A 20,833-nucleotide genomic window follows, 5' to 3' on the forward strand; every position below is an offset into this window, starting at 1 on the left:
TCAGTGCGATTTCAGATAAGCACAGAAAAATTTCATATATATGAATGATTGAAAAAAGTTAATAATGACAACTTTAACAATAAAATAGTACATAATTTGCTATTCTTGATAAGATTTCTATTGCGTAGAAAAAGTATGTGAATGTAGAAAATAGTTTAAATCTCGTAAAGAAAGAATTTATCTAATAAACTATATAGTGATGTCCGTGACAAAAGATTTTTTTTTACAATGACTAAGAGGGGATAAATTCTACCTGGGACATGGCATTTCTTTGAGTTCTTTATCATATTTTGTTTTAAAAAGTTAAGTAAAATAAGCCATTCGAGGAAGCAATTCTAAAATGCCGACACTAGATAAATAAACAAAATGCCATCTACTTTGATACCAGTGCTGAGGTGGGATTGATCTGGATCGGGATGTTTGCTGTGAAGGCTATTTATTGAAAGGACGGGAGTTGTGTAACCAAATAGCGAGCATTCTTGATTCAGTAATAAAATGCAGTTTTTTCGGCCCATATAATCAACGTGGAGTAAGGATTAAAAAAAAAAAGCAAATTGGCAATATTGATAAGCATAGGAATTAAGGTTCTATCCTTTTTCAAATAACGTGCGATTTGGTGAATGTAACATTTCACGTCACTTTACAGCATAAGCGAGGAAGACCCTTTTGTATGGAATCCCAAAAATGAAAACCATAAAGATAGAAACCAAGTTTATGTTTGGAATTGAATAAAAAATACTTAAATATTGAATGTTCTTTGAAATAGGTAAGGAAAAAGAACTTATAACGGTTATTTTCAAATTCAAGTTAGGGATAAAAGTCATTAACAATTAAAGGCCGGGAATGGAACTAATTCGAAACTACTTAAAATTTTTCTAAGCCGCGCGCCTTAGAAACAGGGCGATTAGTCGTAATTAGATTAAGTCGGTCCCAAGCCCTCAACTAGGAATCATGAACAAATGCAAGCCTTTCTAAGCTACATATAATGGTAAAAAGAATAAATTATATGCGCATCAAAAAATGTATCATTTTTTGCAAGAAAACTTATTATATTTGTGGCGAGTATATATTTTCATCCTGTTTCAAGCACACGCCTCATTTTCAAGCAAAAAGAACGATGTTCCATGTCCATGATCATTTTTTTAGTTATTCATTGAAAATGCAGATAGCAGGCTTTTATTTTATATTTGTTTCATATAATTGTAAATAAAGGAAAGAAATTACTGGTTAAGTGTGTAAAACTCAAAAATATTGATAAGTTTATACGATTGATGACGTTTTTACATTCATTGGTTTCACTGCTGCATCTTATTCGAATATGTGAATGACCATAATTTAACTAGATTATAATATATCTGAAATTGTTACGTTTAAGCAATAAATTTATTTTCAAAATATGAAACGTATTAATATGAATTTGAGGGTTACCGCATCTATTTTGGATGAAAACCAAGCTCGCTTCAAATCTCCGAAGTACATCAGCATAGATTTCAATGACATCACAATAATTGCAGATAGAACACACTGCAAATAAAGTTATAATAAAGAAAATATTATAGAATTTTGTTCCAGAGATTTACAAAATAGAAAAAAAATATTATTAGAGAAAATTTTGAATACTAACACTGGGTAGTGGTTCAAACTGCGGTCCCAGAACCAGGAGAACGACTAACATTAGAGCACAAGAGACAAGACTTGAAATCTAGAAGAGAAATCAAATTTCATTTATAATTCATGTTATGTCTGGATATCAGTATAAGAGTAGGGAGTATTCTGTTTCGACTTTTGATACTTTTATGTCTAAATCGAAAATGTCATTTTTTAGTGCGAACGAAAATGATTATGCCTTTTATTAGACTCTCATCCAAAATTTAACATTGATCAACTACAATTGGGATGGTAGAGTCAAAATCCTCCGCCCCACTACCAGCAGTGGCGTTGCCTGACGGGGGGGGGGTATAATATGCCCGATGGTTGGAGTATATGACCTGTTTTACTGGAGGCGGGATGTTAATGATAATCTACCAAATTTGCATCTAATCTCTATCTTCTAATTGAAATATTCGTAGCTTGAAAGCAATAAAATATTATCAAAATCTGTAGAGGATATTTTTTCCGAGTAGTTCAATATATTGGTTACGCATATTTCAAAGGTACTAATTACCTTACTACTGATACATTTAGCTAAAAAAAATCAGGAATTCAGCTTCCTTAATTAGAGCTATTTTAAATTTAACCCGTGCTTAAACAAAAACATAGAAATATGATCCGACAATGAAATAATCTTTGAATAATAATAATCTTTGAATATATAATTTTTGAATTTATTTGCGATTTTTAGACCTAAGCAATATTATAATAAATAATATTAAACTTTAAGTTATAATGAATGACTATGATATTACTAAACAAACATAACTACTAAAGGAGGCAAACTTATTGTGCTTCTTTGGGAAATATAATAAACCAGCACGTAGTGATAATAGGTCCTAATAACATTACTGCAGCTGAATTCCTCAGATTGGATCAAATAATTAAAATTTTCAACTATGATTCAAATCTAATTTTCTCGATATCCTATTATACACTCTTAAGATAAAAAAAAAGGGGGGGGGGCTTTGAAGCTATATAATTTTCTATATCTTCTTATTAAGAGACTATATAATTTTCAACAATTTGCTATTGAAATTTTTTTTCCCATGAGCATGTTGATGCAGATAAAATCATGTAATTTTTTTTTTTTTATCAAAACATTAATTTCGTAAAATGCATCATCAATTCTAAAAATGTACTGTTGGGCTTGTATAATGTTTTCTTCAGTTCGATGCTTCTTGCTTCCTTATAAAATAACGGCATTGATAGTTCAAAATCATTTGTAGTATAATTGATCAAAAGCAATGATAGTTTCAGTCTTCAAAGATATTGTTGTCTCTGGTACCAAGACTTTTATGCCTTACGACGTCCAAAACTTAGCTATTCATGCTCGCAGCATTAAATTCATTAATGTCACTGGTAAAATAATGAGACAAATCGCAATGATTTTGATCATGATTTTTTTACTTGAAGAAAATTTCACTACCGTTACCTCTATTAAATACAATTATTTAAGCCATTGATTCTTTTTAACAATTTTGTTAAATTCAGTTTATAACTATTTCAATGTATATTCGTCATAGTGCTTTAAAATTCTTACAAATGGAAATGAAATAATACAGTATTAAAAGAAAAAATTAAATACTATTTTCCAAATTACCTGAGTTTTCCCTCCTGAACTTTCTTGCATAGCAGTTCTGGATAATGAGCCGCAGCTCGGAAAGCAGAAAAAGAAAGATGAAAAAATGCCTCCCACTCCATAAGCAACGAGCTCCTGTTAAATATAAGAATCGAGTTAATTGTCTTAAATTCAATAAGAGTGCAACTGAATAATTGTGTGAGTTAGATTTAATTTGTTTAAAATCTGTTATATTTAATACAATTTCATGAAGCCTTTTCTTTCAGGAATTTACTTAGCCCTAGGATGCATGATTTTTAAAAATATTTTTTTTTTTACAAAAAAATATATGTTTTGAATAACTGCATATAACTTAGGAAAATCATTAAAAAAATTTAATTTTTTTTTCAAAAATTAAGAAAAACAGAATGTACCAAATGGTTACATTATAAATTAAACAATATTCCAGGGACACAAATCACATTATAAAAATTCTTCAATAAAAATAAGTCAATTTTTACTAATATATTTTCTTAAATGCAAAAAAGAAATTTTAATAGTATTTTCAATGTTAGAAATATTCATACATTAGCTTCTTGGTATTTTCCCAAGCTTCCAGTTTAAATCTAATTCTAGTACCCCTATTGCGATATAGTGGTCTTTTCTACAAATGCTTATAAAAAAAGCATTAAAAAAAGGATTTGTAAACACTCATTGTCACCATCTGGGGCAATCAAGTGAAGCTTATAAGTGGAAATAAAAACTTGTAGCCAAATAGCTACATGGTACACTGTCGGGTAAAAAAAAATATGCAAATATATTTCGTATATCGATATTTTATATATCAGACTCTACAGAAGAAACTCCGTACATTAAATGAATTATAGATTTAATACTAAAATGTTCATTTTTTTTTTAGAGAGATGTTCATTAGTATTTTGAAACGAAAAGGAAATATTATATAACAGCAAGATTTCTCTTATTCGAAATGCGACAAGTTTTTCCTAATTATAATCTGTATTTGCAAGAGAAATTTTCAGTTAAATTTAAATAAAATATCAACAATAAATATTAACTAAACTTTTTAATATATATATTTGAAATAAATATCAAAATATTTAATTAAATATTAATTTTTAATTAAAGGCTCTAATTTCCATCTAAAACTTGCTTGGAAACAAGAAATGTGCAAAATCAACAAATTCTTGAAGACTAACTTCGTGTTCTTTGGCTATATATATATATATATATATATATATATCATTTCTAATTCCTGATTTAGAAGTTACTATAAATTAGGTTACTGAAAAAAAAGTAAAATAATACTAAAAAATCGTAAGAATAGTTCGCTGTTAGCAATTAAATTTTGAGTGATACTTGATTCCAATGAGCGATTTCAAAATTTTCGCTGATATTATAATTTAAAAAAATGATTTGTAGCTACCAATATTTGGAAAAAACGATTTCAACTTAATTTAAGTGATATGAAGATTTTCTTTAATAACTACTTTGAGCTAAGATGTTTTAAATAACTTGTGAAATTTAAATTTTATAAAGAATTGATTATTATAAATATCATTATAGTTTTATAATTTATTTTTATACCCTTAAAGGACAAATTGCTTTAATAAAATATTTTTCGTTTACCTTTTATACTCTGTAAGGGAATGATTCAGTTAGTTGAAAATTTTTTGTACGTAAAACTAAATTTGAACCATGTAATATTACCTTCAAATATTAGGTATTATGCAGTTTTTTTGTCATATAAATGATTTTCTTGGCATTGACCAGTGCATTTACTATAGAAGCTTCTATTTATTATAATGCTTCATCTGAAGTCAAGTTTCTAAAATCACTTACCTGATTCGTGTCCACTTCATATTCGTGCTTCTTCGCATAAATCAGGACCATAGAAAGGGTAGTGGCCGCACAGATAATGGACAGAATCATACTGGACGTTAGAATCTTCGGAACTAATTCGAAGGGAGGCAGTTCTGGCTCTTTCAATCTAGAATTCAAAAATTCAAATGAGATTACTGTTCAATGAAAAAAGAATTTGCAGCAATTCTTGCCTAAAAGAAGAGTCAAGGTCACAGTCAATTGACAATTTCAGTTTATATTTATTCTACAAAAGTATAAAAGGTTTTTGATTCATACTAATCCACAAATGAAATGAAATAACCTTCAATATCTGACCTTAGAAAAATTGTTTCAAAATAAGGTTATAAAAGTTAGAATCGCGAAAACTCGCCACTACCAGTTACATCGAGCCTTGATTTAAATATTGGAACCAAATGATTCTAAAATTGTAGAAGCATTTGTTTCATGGTAAGATGAATGTTTAATACAATTAAATTTGAGCGAACGTTTGACGATTTGAGTGAGAGAATTAATGGCGGAACAACAAGATGCTAACGTAGTGGTGATGATGTCGTATTCCAATTTGTTAATTAGAAAAATGAGTAGTAAAAAAAAGGTTATTTATTTTATAAACGACGTCAGAATGACTCATGGCATTCGTTACCCCATATAAATGAGCTTTTTTTTTTTTTCATCGGGCGTAAACATTTTTGAGGTTTGATAAACTGAACTGTTGAAATAAATCAAACCATTGAAATAAATTGGCAAAACTTGTCTAATTGTTAAAGCTGGTGATCTCTGCAACGTTTCATTTTGCGATGTTTTTCAAATATGGAAAATAGTTTGTGAGTAGGAAAATAGCATGAGTAGGGGGAGATGGCTACAGGTGGCCACTGACAGCGTATCTAAGTCCTATGTTATCAAAGCATGAGGTTAGTGGTTTGATCTTTTGGTTTTTCCAATGAATTTAAATGTTCATATACACTCACCCTAATGGGGTCAAACCAACTACTTCTACATGGTAGCAATCATTCAAACACATGAATTTTGAAACGAGAGTGCCTACAACAACCTGAAAGAGAAAAATCAGAATATTTTATCGATACTCAACAGATAGAAGTAAATAACGATCTTTAAATATTAGAACGAGATCTTACCAATATTAATTCTGCAGGAATAGGAACTTTGGAATTTTTTAGAATGACTCCATTAATTAATTCCTTCACTAGAATCAGAAAAACCAGGCTGCACGTGGAAAGCAGCAGCACTATATAGTTGACAGAATCGAGGCTTTGAAAAAATGATATCCACGTCTGGATAAAAGAAAAACAGAAGTCAAGGAAAGAAATAAAAAATAATAATTTTGAATAATAGTATGAAACATCGTAACATAATAATGTTTTAAAATTGGTTCGTTTGTCTTGCCTTCGTCTAGTTTGAATACATCAACTGCTGATTTCTAAACGAAACCATTTTTACATCAAGGAATTTGTAAAAAAAAAGGAGGGGGGGGGGTAGAGAACCTAAAAAAATGATTTGTTAACAAAACATTGCGATATTTTGAAACATGCTAAGCAGTGATTAGTAATAAACAAAGAAGAATTTATTTTCGCTAGCCGCACAAACGCGATAAAAATATTTAAACTAATTATTCACCATCTTTCTATTTTATGGTATGATGTGATATAAAGGAAAAGATTTGCTACAAATTTAAACTTAAAATAAATTATAAATTTTTTTAATATATATTTTTAATTTCCGAATATAAAATTGATCACACTGAAAAATTAAAAATCTTCGAATTTTAAGTTGGTGTAAAACTGATTTTTGTGCGATTATGCATTCTGAAGTTATTGCGGGAGAACGTTAAAATTTCAGCTGAATTTTTAAATTAAAAATCTAATTAAAATTCTGGAAAACAGTTTCTTAATGAATATCTACTCCCAACCAAAAAATTTCATAACACCTGGGGCAATTGTCTCCCCAGTTAAATTATATAAGCGTCCCATCACAACGCGACAAATGAGGGGGTATTTTAGCCGGTTCTCGCAGTTCTGAGATATGAGGGTGACGTCTGAGTTGGAATCTCCCCTTTCCAAACCATATAAGCGAAATAATATTTGATTTACTACATCAGTTTTAGCTTACATATGCAGCAGTCTTTTTAGAATCAGATTTCAAACATGAATCTCTCAGATCCCTCATCCCAGAACTTTTACCTCCAAGCTATTGCATCTTATGATCTGCCTTACAAAAAATTTTAAGCGATTTTCGCACCGCGTTATTTACAGATAATAAGATTCATAGGATAATTAAAAATTATCTTAATCCTTGCAATGTCTTACCTACTTCATAAATATAATAAAATTATCAATAAAGTTCTGATTCCTTAAGAGTAAAACGCAATTAAAGAGTTTCTCCAGAAACCTTTGAATAGGTTTCTTGATTAGATTGTAATCTTGGGCTAGTTTGCTTGAACTTAACAATATGGGCTCCATGTTTACCTTCCAGCCCTTAAATCAAAATCTTACAAATAAGCCACCATAGTCTCTCTAATACTAAAGAGAAACATTTTGCCTTGTCTATAAGATTCCTAAATAATGTAAAAAAGGTGGAACATTTTGTCCCCTACTCTTGCATTCTGAAATAAAAATTTACCAACGAAATAGTTCACTCCCCCCTACCCTTATTCATGTTACCTTTTTCCATGCTTTTGCTAAAAAATTTTCGCAGTGTCTGTTCCAACCAGGTCTCTCACACAAAATAATTCTTTCCTTTCTTTTAATTTTAATTTTGAAAAAAATAGTGTTTTTAAAGCTTTTTATAGTATACTATCGGGTTTCGCATGATTTTGCAAGACAAACTTTTAAAAAATATTGCATAAAATCTTTTTATTTAAGAAATCCACCCATAAATCCATATGTTAATGTATTTGCATTCCAGATCTCCGATCCCGTGTGGACACACATTCTGGTAAAGAGCGCTACTTTAAGTTTATCGCACCCTCTGTTCGTATCCGACTTCAGATGCAGAATAAAGATTTTATTTTGTTTTAAGTTTTAATTTTTTAAAGAAAAATGACGTTTTGACTGTTATGTATCTGGCAACAGCCAGATTAGAGAAAGGAACTGTTATGTATCTGGCAACAGCCAGATGAGAGAACCTTCCAGGCTGTGTGACGTGCGCGTGTTTAATTTACCTTTTTGAGTTCCGTAGTTCTTCGTATTGTACTTGTTCGGTGTAGTTGTTGTTATGCTCGTTCGTGCCTGTGCATCTTAATACTAATAAATGTTCTTTGCGTGTATGTAAAACGAATCGTATCGTCTCTCGGTCTACCTGGCATACATGACAAAAGAGTTGGCGACGAGGATGGGATCTTCGAGCATTAGTTTTGAATCTTATGATGCGTCTGTGGAAGACTGGTCCAGTTATGTGGAACGTTTAGAATCTTACTTCGTTGTTAATGGGATCGAAGATAAAATGAAAGTCCCTGCTATTTTAAGCCTTATGGGAGCGACAACGTATAAATTGTTCAAGAATCTGGCCACTCCCAACATTCCTTCTGAATTGACTTATCAAGATATCGTAAAATTACTTTCGGAACATTTGAATCCTAAACCACTGGAGATGACAGAACGGTTTCGTTTCTACAAGAGGAAGCAATTTGAAGGTGAGTCCATTGCAAATTATTGTGCCGAATTACAAAAACTGTCGATACACTGTAACTTTGGGAACAATTTAAGTACGATGCTTCGTGATAAATTGGTGATGGGTCTCAAAAACGAAAATATACAGAAAAAGCTGTTATCAGAGGATAAGTTAACATACGAAAAAGCTAAGAGCATTGCATTCGCAATGGAATCTGCTCAGAGAGATGTGTGTGAAATTCAGAATCAAATGGTATCGATAAAAAAATTACATAGTTCGCAAGATAAAACTATCAAAAAAGATTTTTCTAAATTTAAGAAATCTGAACCTAAAAAGAAGTTTGATAAATCTCGGAAATGTTACAGATGTGATAGTACTCAACATTTAGCTCACGAATGTAAGCACAAGAACACTCAGTGTAGGAATTGCTTAAAGAACGGGCATTTGGCAAAAGTCTGCCGCTCAAAACGTAACGAAACAGTTAAACAAATAGAATCTTGTTCTGAAACTGTACCAATTAATAGCGTTAAATCACCACGACATGCAAGGGATAAGATTTTATTAGAAATTTTTGTTGAAGGGAATAAATGTTTATTTGAATTAGATACTGGAGCTGCTATTAGTTGTATGAATGTGAATGAATTTAAGAAACTTTGTCCGGATGTAGCCATTAAGCCTACCAAATTATTGCTTAGGAATTTCGATAATTCTATGATAACATCAGCTGGCCAAGCAGTGGTGCAAATTCAATACAAAGATCAAATTAATACAGAAACTATTTATTTGGTACACGCAAAAGTAAACGCAGTTTTTGGTCGTGAATGGTTGAGAAATTTCCAATTAGACTGGAGCTCAATTAAAGCAGTTCGGGTTGGAAATTGCAATTCTCGAACCAATAAATTAAATATCTTGCTTCAAAAGTATGAGAAAATTTTTTCTCCGGGTATCGGGAAACTGGAAAAGTTTTGTTGCCGTCTTCAAATGAAACCTAATTACAAACCGGTATTTTTTAAACCTCGACCAGTACCATTTGCTTTAAAAGAAAGAATAGAAACTGAACTTAAGAGGTTAGTTGCAGAAGACATCATTGAGCCGGTGACATATAGTGAGTGGGCTACACCAATTGTTCCTGTTATCAAACAGAATGGGAACCTACGGATCTGTGGTGATTATAAGGTGACTATCAACCCGGTACTAAAAATTGAGCAGTATCCTTTACCCCGTATCGAGGACATTTTTGCTGAACTGTCAGGAGGGGAGTTCTTTACTAAAATCGACTTATCTGAGGCATACCTTCAAATGTTAGTTGATGAGCGGGACCGACATCTATTGACGATCAATACTCACAAGGGTTTGTTCCGTTACAAGAGAATGAATTATGGTATAGCCTTAGCTCCGGCAGTGTGGCAGAGAGCCATTGAACAAGTTTTATCAGGCATCGCGGGGGTACACATATTTTTAGACGATATTACCGTAACGGGGAGAAATGATCAAGAGCATTTTGAAAGGTTAGAATTAGTACTACAGAGACTAGAAGAATATGGTCTCAGAGTAAATAAGCGGAAAAGTGAATTTTTTAAGAAATCTGTGAATTATTGTGGTCATACAATTGATAAATTCGGCCTCCACAAAACACAAGAAAAAAATCGATGCAATTACGAAGGTACCAGTTCCAAAAACTGTATCTGATTTGAAGAGTTTTTTGGGTTTAGTCAATTACTACGGAAAATTTATTCCCAACTTATCTACTCGTGTCGCTCCTTTCAATAATTTACTGCAGAAAGGTACTAAATTTTTGTGGACTGCAGAATGTGAAAAAGCTTTCAAGGCATTGAAACAAGAAATTGCTTCAGACCGAATTTTATGCTATTATGATCCTAAGTTACCTCTTGTATTACAAACTGATGCATCACCAGTTGGAATAGGAGCAGTTTTAAATCACATTATGCCAGATGGTTCGGAAAAACCAGCCATGTTTGCATCAAGGTCTTTGACTAAAACGGAACGTAATTATTCGCAGATAGACAAAGAAGCATTGAGTATCGTATGGGGAGTAAAGAGATTTTATCAATATTTATTTGGTCGACATTTTGATCTCGTAACCGATCATAAACCCCTAGTATCAATTTTCGCACCTAATGGTAGTTTACCATGTCTATCAGCAACACGAATGGTTCATTATGCACTTTTTCTCCAAGCATTCAGTTATACAATAAAGTATCGAAACACAAAGAATCATGGCAATGCCGATGCACTTTCACGGTTACCACTAACAGTTGACAAGGACTGTGAGTACTTGACTGAAGCAGACGTGACAAATATTTCGCAAGTTGAATTAATGCCTGTTACAGCAACCGACATAGCTAGAGCTACTAAAACTGATAGGAAATTGTTCGAACTGTATGAAAGTTTAAAATCTGGAACTGAATTACCTGTGCCTTGGAAAGGTAGAGAATCTGAATTTTCATTGCAAAATGGTTGCATAATGTATGGTCATAGAGTATGCATTCCTGAAAAGTACCAGAATCAAGTTTTGGAAGAACTTCATGTTGGACATCCTGGAATTGTCAAAATGAAGGCCTTAGCTAGAAGCTACTGCTATTGGAAAGGTATTGATGCCAGTATAGCCAATTTTGTTCAGAACTGTTCAGCTTGTATCGCAACGAGGAAAGAACCAGCAAGGATAAATCGACATCCGTGGGAATGGCCAAATGGACCTTGGCAAAGGGTACACGTTGACTACGCTGGTCCTTTTATAGGGAAAATGTTTTTTGTAGTCTCTGATGCATATTCGAAGTGGATAGAAGTCATTCCAATGAAAAATATTACAGCTAGTTTTACAATTCATCATCTTCGTATTCTTTTTGCTCATTATGGAATTCCCTTAACTTTGGTTAGTGACAACGGCGCAAGTTTTACTAGTTACGAATTTCGACATTTTTTGAAACTGAATAATATTAAACATATAACTTCAGCACCTTACCATCCTGCTACGAACGGACAGGCAGAAAGAAATGTGCAGTTGTTCAAAGCTTCGTTGAAATCGAGTAGAGGTGATTCTGGAGATCTAAATGTGAAATTACAAAGATTTTTATTACAGTATAGAATAACTCCACATTCCCTCACGGGAGAAACTCCGAGTGCCTTGTTTTTGAAGAGATGTATTGGCTTGATCTTTTTAAACCAAATTTGAGAGACAAAGTTGTTCAGAAACAGAGTTCGAGACTTGACACAGAATCTATCTTGCGTGAGTTTCAGGAAGGGGAGAAAGTAGCCGTAAGAAATTATTCCGGACCTAACAAATGGAGAATTGGAACAATTATAAACCGAGATGGAACTTTGAGTTATAGCATACAAGTTGGAACTGAAATTTGGAAGAGACACGTAGATCAAATAAGGAAATGTGGGAAGTCGATTGAATTATCCCAAGCTGCTACTAAAATTCCAATTTACGATAAAGAATTGAATTTTCCAGATGAGCCAGTATCCGATGATGTTGCTGAATCGGAACCGTCTGCACCTGTACCTGAAGTTGTCCCTGAACCTAAGGATGTACCTGTATCTGCCACTCCAAGTGATGATATGCCACCTGGCCCTGTACCAGACGCTTCCGGAAAGCCGAAAACTGATGTGCCACTCCGACGCTCAAACCGAATCAGGAGACCTCCAGAGAGACTCCACCTGTGACTCTATATTTTGTCGGGGAGGAGCTGTTATGTATCTGGCAACAGCCAGATTAGAGAAAGGAACTGTTATGTATCTGGCAACAGCCAGATGAGAGAACCTTCCAGGCTGTGTGACGTGCGCGTGTTTAATTTACCTTTTTGAGTTCCGTAGTTCTTCGTATTGTACTTGTTCGGTGTAGTTGTTGTTATGCTCGTTCGTGCCTGTGCATCTTAATACTAATAAATGTTCTTTGCGTGTATGTAAAACGAATCGTATCGTCTCTCGGTCTACCTGGCATACATGACATTGACAATTCTCGAAAATATGTTATAAATTTTCATATGATTTTGCAAAACCAATTTTAAATATCGCATAACCTATTTTCACTTAACCCTTCCATTAATGATTAGGCCCAATCGGCCGTGCAAATTCTATCCTGGAAAGCCAGTTTATATTTCAAACGAAGGATGTATGATGTAAAACGAATTATCACCAAGGATTTCTTCACTTTACATTCAACACCCGTCAATTGAAATAAAAATGGACTCACAAGTATAGAATTCCACACCTGGCAGGTCGGGTCAGTAGAGAAAGGATTAAAGAATCCATCCAGAAATCCATAATCTTACAGGCTTACAAATTTCTCTGAATGTCAGTAATAAATATTCATTCGAGATGCCTAACTCAGAGTGGATAACCATTCCGAGAAAAGAACACTGAGCACGTCTTTAAAAAAAGGAAGAAAAGGGACATTTAAAAATGAATGATTATAAGCGCGAAGATTACCTTACCAAAATAACGTTAAAAGGTCCAGCATGCTTCATGACGTTCGCTCCTGTGATTGGTTTGATTTGACTAGTAAGGATGTGGATGACAGTCCCCGTGATGAAGGCGCTGATCATTTCATCGGACATGAAAGAGGTGAGGTAGCCCATGCGGCACAGCCCCATAGCTGTCTGTGGAGAAAAAGGCACTTGTTTAATATTCTCAATGGATATCAAGATGGAACAAAACATCTTTTTATTCATGAGATGATATCATTCTATTTATGTGGCAAAAGAGTTGTCCAATTTCCATATGGTGCCATTATCCACTATGTATTTCTGAGGAATGTATGCAGAACATTACATTTTAAACTATTTTCAATAATGGATATTCAACTGAAGAGATTATGGCAGATAATTAGGGCCGCTAGGTTAAGAGGAGGCTACCAACACGGCATTTAAAAATCGTTATTTTAATAGTTGGCAAATAAATTTATAAAAAATGCGAAGTCTATGAATAGCAAAATTTTAGGGTAATATTAACACTTGATCAAATACAATTGGTTAGATTTCGACATGTTTCAATACGTTAATCTATTTATTAAAATATTTATAAGACTGGACTGCTTCAATTATATTGTGTACAGACGTGGATGCCGAGTCATGAATAGATAAACGAAAACTCACATAAATTCACAAAGTTAATACAACAAAAAATATCAGCCTGAAGTAAGCCTATAAGCATGTTGAAACGGGCAAAAATGTGAAACATAAATGATTATATTATAAAAAAAATGGATCCCAAAATACATTGCGCCTGAAGCCTCGAAGTACATAAATCTATTACAGATTATATAAAATATTAATATCCTATAACATTATCGAATGTTTCAAAAATATTAATTATTACTATATTAATGTGTCAAAAATGCATAATAAATTGATCATATTATTAAAAGATAACCACAAAATGTGTACTACCTAAGATTCTTAAAACCATCAACGATTACATTAAATATTCATATTTGTAATATACCGCATGTATTCCGAACCTTTTAAACATTGTTATCCATGTTTTAGAAATGAATTTATATTTATCTCTGCATATACTGTATATTTTACAGGAGTAGTGCTTGATGGACAGCCCACGTTCTTTCTGAAATAGGTTTTAGGCATCAAAAAAGGAAATTTGGTGAAAAAATAAACTATTATTTTGTATAATAAATTTACCGCTTCAAAATTAATGCCTATGACAAACTGAATTGAATAATCATAGCAAAAAAGAGTTTTGATTAGATGGGTTTTGCAGGAAAACGTAATCTTAGGCAAAGTTGCAAGTTAGAGCAATAAACGACTCGACAAAAGTACGGTTGCAAATAGTTGATTCTTCATATATGCATCATCCACATGTTAAAAATGCAATTGTTTTGTCATTTTTTGTCATTCGAAACGAGCCACTTGTTTGTGTGTTGCGCGTGTAGGTAACCACATCACATTAAAAAAATTGTTGAAGAATGTAAATACATTCAAAACCTGTCACGACCCACTAAAAATTGACATGAGATCCATAGTTTGGGGATCCTCGATATCCTGAATGAACCATTCACCTATGGAAATTTGGTATTTGTTTACAGCAATCCGTTACTTTTCATGAACTATAATTACAAAGTTTAGTAAAATCACTCAATGTGATTATTTCTAATTTAAATTCTAAATTTGATTCTTTCAAATTAATGCTGATCTGTTTAAATTACCATTTTCAAGACTAGTCTAAGAATAAAATTAGGAACCTTACTAAAATTAACTTACAAAATCATTTATTCAGTTTTACCAAATTTTAATAATTACAGAATAAATTAATAAATATTAATTATTCTTATGAAGTAACTGCACTATAATAGATGTATTATCAAGTAATCTGCTTCTCAATAATAACGTCATTATTAAAAGTATTGTAAATGGTGAAAATTTAAAAAAATATTACTTCAAAAGGGTTACGAAAACTTAAAATATTTCATATCAACGAACGAACTTTTCGCGATATTTTATAAACTACTGACAAATTAGTATGTTTTTAAAAATTTTGTTGAAACAAAGGCTACTTAAATTATAAATTTTGTCCAATACTTTGGCAAATTAGGATGTTACAGTTAAGGTAGGAGACTACGGTTAAAAGTCGTTTTTTTGCGAAATCGTGATTTTTTAAATTATTATTTAATATTTTCGCTGTTTAAACTGTTTCTTTATAAGACCGTTAGAATTTTATCTCAAAGTCTATTTTTTGGGAAGAAACACTGATTTTTATATTTTCATTTACATATGTTTTTAATGTTATTTTACATCTTTAGATGCTATTTTCCCAAATACTAATCACTAATAAAAATTATGAAAAAAACCCAATAAATTAAAATCGAATGAAGATTTTGTTAAAATATGGCATGATAATTTTTCAATATGTTCTGCAGTTTCTAAACCATAAAATAAGTGATCCATTCATTTAAAAATATTTCATATTGTTTTGATGCTTCACAGTGTGAAAAAATTTGTGAATTTCGCGTTATTTATCTGTTGATGTCCAATATTTAAAGAATGGATAGATATATAGCTTAAGTTTTTGTTTCGGAAAACTAGAAAAGTATTCTTTATGCTTTCTGCAAAATTTTAAGTAAATCATTTAATACACCTCTAAACAAGATTTTTTGCTTTGTATCTTTTTTTAGCCAAAAAAGCCCTTTTTTTTCAATTTTTTAATAAACTGATAAACTTGGTTTCATTTATCATTTAACTGATAAACTTGGTTTCATAGATGTTTTTTCAATCTTTTTTTATGCAAATATTCAATATATAACTATTTTCGAACGTTTTTCAAAAAATTCATCCTTAACGTAATCACATATTAATAGTAAAAAAAAATCAAATGGAAATATTTGTTTATCTATATTAAGAAATTTGAAAAAAATATATATGTTAAGAAATTATACCCTAATTTTCAATATAAAAAACCGTAAGTAGATTAATTTAATAATTATTATATATATCTTTAAAGATTTAATCAATCGTCCATCTATTTTCCGACAAAAAGGCACATTTTATGTCGCGAAACCTCAATTGTAAGAAAACCATGTCAAATTTCAGCAATTCAAAGAGGGGAAAATAAAATATTCAGAATTAGATTAATAAAATGGCAGATCTCCTGACCTGAAGTATCCCGACCATGAAAGTCAGGATCATGGCAATGTGAATTTTTTCGTGAACCATAGGAAGCTCATCTATCGGCAAGGTTCCGTTTGCCGATATGTTAAACGTAGACGCCCTATGATCTAGCGCTACCTTGTATGTCATATTTTCTTGCTGATGGATAAAATCGACTTCTGTGCCAGCCAGAAGACTCGATATTGCAAACGTTCCTGTAAAAAAAAGAGGATATTTAAACAATAAATTAAATAAATTTCAGAGCCAATTATCAGCATTTTATTAACATTTGAAATTTGAAGAAATATGACACATTTAGTATAATGCCGGGTTTACACTCGGGCAGTTATAAGACGGCCAGTAGGCAACGCATGCGCAGAAAAGGACCGATTTATGTTTGCCACAATTTCATTACATAGATTCAGGCATTCCATGCTTGGCCATAAATTGCCGTTTTGGCATCTCTGAATTTTTCTTTTTCACTGCGTATTGTATTAAAATGATGGATATTTATACAAAGATAAATGATAAAAAACATGGTAAAATAAAAAAAAAGGTCAACATACTTAAAACTATAGAAAAGAAATGATAAATAAAATGAGAAAAAAACACAACCTCGCATCAGAAGAAACAAAGAGTAAAATATGTCGGAATTGTTCGATGATAAGTGATCAATTTTTAAATGCCACCCCCCCCCCCCCACCAAATTCTACAAACGCATGCGTTGTAAGAGAAAAATGCAATACAGCGGTACGTTGTTGTCCCGTTGGGGCAATTACTTGCCATCGGCCGAGCTGCATTTTTCAGCCTTTCTACGCATGCGCTAACTACTGGCCGTCTTAGAACTGGCTGAGTGTAAATCCGGCATAAGCATAAAAGTTAACAGCTTTATTTAGAGTAATACCTTATGAATAACAATATTTTAAATATAAATATTTAATATACGAGTGATATTTAGTGGCGTAATTTAGTGTATGATAATATTTATGGTAATAATATAAAAGTATATAATGGTTTGGCATCATATTAAATTTAATCTTAATTAAATCAGGTATTTAAAGCAACTGTTTTTATATTAAAAAACAAAACGAAAAATGCATAAGTTAAACGAATTGTAATGTTGACGTTAAAAAATATTCTTTTGGAAATCATTGTTTCGAGCATACGATATGCCTTCTGGAATACACATGTGTAAAAAGCAATTATCTGCAATTATCTGTAATCCATTTGTTCGTTACCACATTAAAATGATAACCTTGAAATTGTTGCATTGTAAATTATGCCATGTCCCTATTTTCATTGAAAAAACAAAATCTCACCCTTTTATTCATTTTTTAAGCACATTTTAATGTGAATCACTGCATTCTGTAGGCATTCTTGACATTATGGCATAGATAACAATGACATGACTTTCATATGTCGAAAAATATTACAAAGCAAACAAATTAGAGAAGTGATTTACACAATGAAACATGTTAATTTTTCAATTGTCATCAAATTAACGACGTATCCTGATCATCGCTAAATAAAAGGAAAGTAATAGTTAAATTTATTGGTTGAATCATGATTTTGCCCTAGCTTTAAAAAGCTTCACTTTAGTAATGGTATCATAAGAGTGATTTGAACCACTAAACCGAAGTGTCATAGCACGATAATGTTCTGTAGTCTTTAGATTATTTCAATAAATCACTGCAACTACATTGCAATGATAGTGTGCACACAGAAATTAAATATCGTTGTAAAGCGTTTGTACAAGCGCAATAATGAAAACAATACAAATTGATTTTATAAGATGAGTTTAAAATCTATGAGAGAAATAAAATTAATATAAGTGAAAAATTGGGAATTTTAATTTTAATATATGGTAAAAATATAATTTTGGATCATATTTCACACAAGATAAGTGAAAAAAAAATCGATGGATTTTTTTAGTTAAAAAAAATCCAAAATTTTTTTTCTGAACATTTGTTATTTAAGAGGCGATTATGCGTTAGATTGGTAAGCTTTGAGTTCAGCAACCCGCCCTATAAAGCAATTTAAACGATTTTTTGTATCCTGCATATCACATCACATGATTTAGAGATTGGATCCATCTTGTAAATATTACTTTGTAAGTTGGATAAAACAAACGTCAATGAACCGAAAGAACTTTAGCGTCATAAGAATTTGTGACTTTTTGTTTTATTTCGGTTCTGGTTCCGAGCATATATTATTCAATCTGAATTTCTTTGATTATTATTCATTTATACTCTAATTTATTTGATTATTCTTTAATTAGAATGCATATGGACGTTCTTTATTGTTATTACAAATATCGAAAAAGAATCGAACACTTCTTGCCTTTCTTGATAATTACAGGCGGATTATATTTAACATATACCGAAATCCGGTTTATTCATCTGAAATGTTTGACATTCCATTTTATAGTTTTATGGTAAGCAAGAATATTTCTTCTAAACATCAATGCTAAATAAAATTTAAAAAATTAGTGATAGAATTATACGTACCTATAGAAACGTGTTTAGATGTACCTAATAAGATATATATTAGAACTGGGTAAAAAGAAGTGTATAATCCATATATTGGAGAAACTGATGCTAGCTGCGCATAGGCCATGCCTAAAAGATGGAAAATATTAGACATGGGAAACTATAAATAAACACAGATAATAATAAATATTTAAGTAAAAAAATACTTAAAATGTAAAAGAAATTCTTCTATATCTTCGGTCAGAAATGTTTTTGGCAGTGAGTACTTATATTATAAGGAAACCAAAAAAGTAATCTTATGAAATAAAAGACCTTTCAATATGTTAGAATCTCATAAGATCTGATATGAGTTAGGCAGAAAATTTAAAACTAAAAACTAAAAAATAAAGGATATAAAATAATTTATAAAAAATAAAACAAAATCAGCAGTGTGTCAGCATGCATTTCGTAGCATATTAAAGAAAATGGAATAAGCACACGGCGATTAAAACCAAAATTTGGCAAACATTTTATCAATTTACACAAAAAATTTATAACAAGACCACATAGATTTCATTATTCAGCCAATTGCATTTTTTTTACTAATCATTTTAATGTTCATGAAAAAATACAGACCAACAGTCAACCACCTTTTGACAAATTTGGTTCAAAATTTGATAAAAAGCTAAAACTATGTACCAAATTTTATTTATCTAAGTCACTGCATTTTTATATTATCTCGTTCACATACTCGCGTAACAACAGATCCAACATTAGGTCAAGACTTTGTTGAATTTCTTTAAAATTTCATACATAAAATTACAGATTAGATGACAAACCTATGTACAATTTTATCTACCTAGCCTTTTGCGTATTGTAGTTAGTTCACTTCACTCGTGTAGTAAAACACACGCACGCACTCTCTCTCTCTCTCTGAATAGATTTCATTTAAAATTTGTCAGAAATATCGAAATTCGGTAAAACACACACACACAGGCGCGCGCGCACGCACGCACACATACAAGAAATGTTGCTGTTGTTTCTAATGGCATTTGTCACTCACTGACTTGAGAAGTCAATGATTTTAAGCCAAGGGTGCGTCTCTTGTTTTTTAAATTGGCGCCATCTAGGACCAAGCGTACGACAGCTACACACACGTCTCAACCCCTTTTTTTATGGGGCGGAATTCCTTCAAGCTTTTCATTCACTCATCCACATATCGTAATTTAGACCTGAATCAGAGGACGATCACCCCTGATCTAGTACCCCCAGTGGTATATTACTCTCGACATGGAGGACTTTGTGACCACGACAGATTTATAAGTGCGCCAACCACTACTACACACGGAGAGTCTTCGGCCGGCGGGGTTCGAACTCGTAACCCAAGGGACGCGAATCCAACGCCCTACCAACCAGGCTATTCCGGCTCCAATTACATTTTGTAGTTATTGTGTACACCTTACCCGTTCAGTAAAAACACATTCCCTCTAAATAGATTTCGTTTAAAATTTGTCAGAAATAGCCAAATTCGGTACAAAAGAAACACATAAGAAATAAATTTTATTTGTCTAGCTCAAACGTTTTTAATTTATCATTTTCACAGGTTCAACTCCAAAAATATGTTTTTTTGAGTCAGAAAGTAGAGATTCACTAAACTCTCAATTTGAAATTTTTGACCATTACAGTGCACAGTTACAGTTACTCTTTGTGCGCTTCGTATGTGAGGAAGTAAGAAAACGTGAAGTTGCATAAATGTCACAAAATTAATATGGCATTCGAATGACAACAGAATAAATGTACTTAAAACCTATGCATGTAATTTATGAAAAAGCATCATAAATTAGATTTTTATCATATTATAAATTACATGGAGGTTTTGCTGCTCAAATACTAACAATCCGGCAAAAAAAAAAAAAAAAAAGACATTATTTGGAAAAATTCTAAAAACAATTTAAAATTTAAAATCTGTCGATATATTGTAATTTTTAAAATAATATCTTCGCCGTAAAATGTAGATTGAAAAT

At 31.7% G+C, this 20,833-nt stretch overlaps 1 protein-coding gene across 1 annotated transcript in view; it reads right to left on the minus strand.

Annotated features, from left to right (window-relative positions):
- The window catches only part of LOC129963589 (pendrin-like), a 75,365-nt gene that overhangs the window by 5,763 nt on the left and 48,769 nt on the right, over positions 1–20,833 (minus strand). Inside the window, exons 4-12 of the mRNA XM_056078056.1 lie at positions 18,849–18,959; positions 16,348–16,556; positions 13,177–13,341; positions 6,229–6,384; positions 6,061–6,143; positions 5,072–5,219; positions 3,254–3,367; positions 1,625–1,702; positions 1,429–1,524 (exon numbers count right to left, since the gene is read on the minus strand). Of these exons, the coding sequence (XP_055934031.1) occupies positions 1,429–1,524; positions 1,625–1,702; positions 3,254–3,367; positions 5,072–5,219; positions 6,061–6,143; positions 6,229–6,384; positions 13,177–13,341; positions 16,348–16,556; positions 18,849–18,959 (1,160 nt within the window). The remainder of the gene's footprint in view (positions 1–1,428; positions 1,525–1,624; positions 1,703–3,253; positions 3,368–5,071; positions 5,220–6,060; positions 6,144–6,228; positions 6,385–13,176; positions 13,342–16,347; positions 16,557–18,848; positions 18,960–20,833) is intronic.

This window comes from Argiope bruennichi, chromosome 3, assembly GCF_947563725.1.
Source record: "Argiope bruennichi chromosome 3, qqArgBrue1.1, whole genome shotgun sequence".
Classification (NCBI taxonomy): domain Eukaryota; kingdom Metazoa; phylum Arthropoda; class Arachnida; order Araneae; family Araneidae; genus Argiope; species Argiope bruennichi.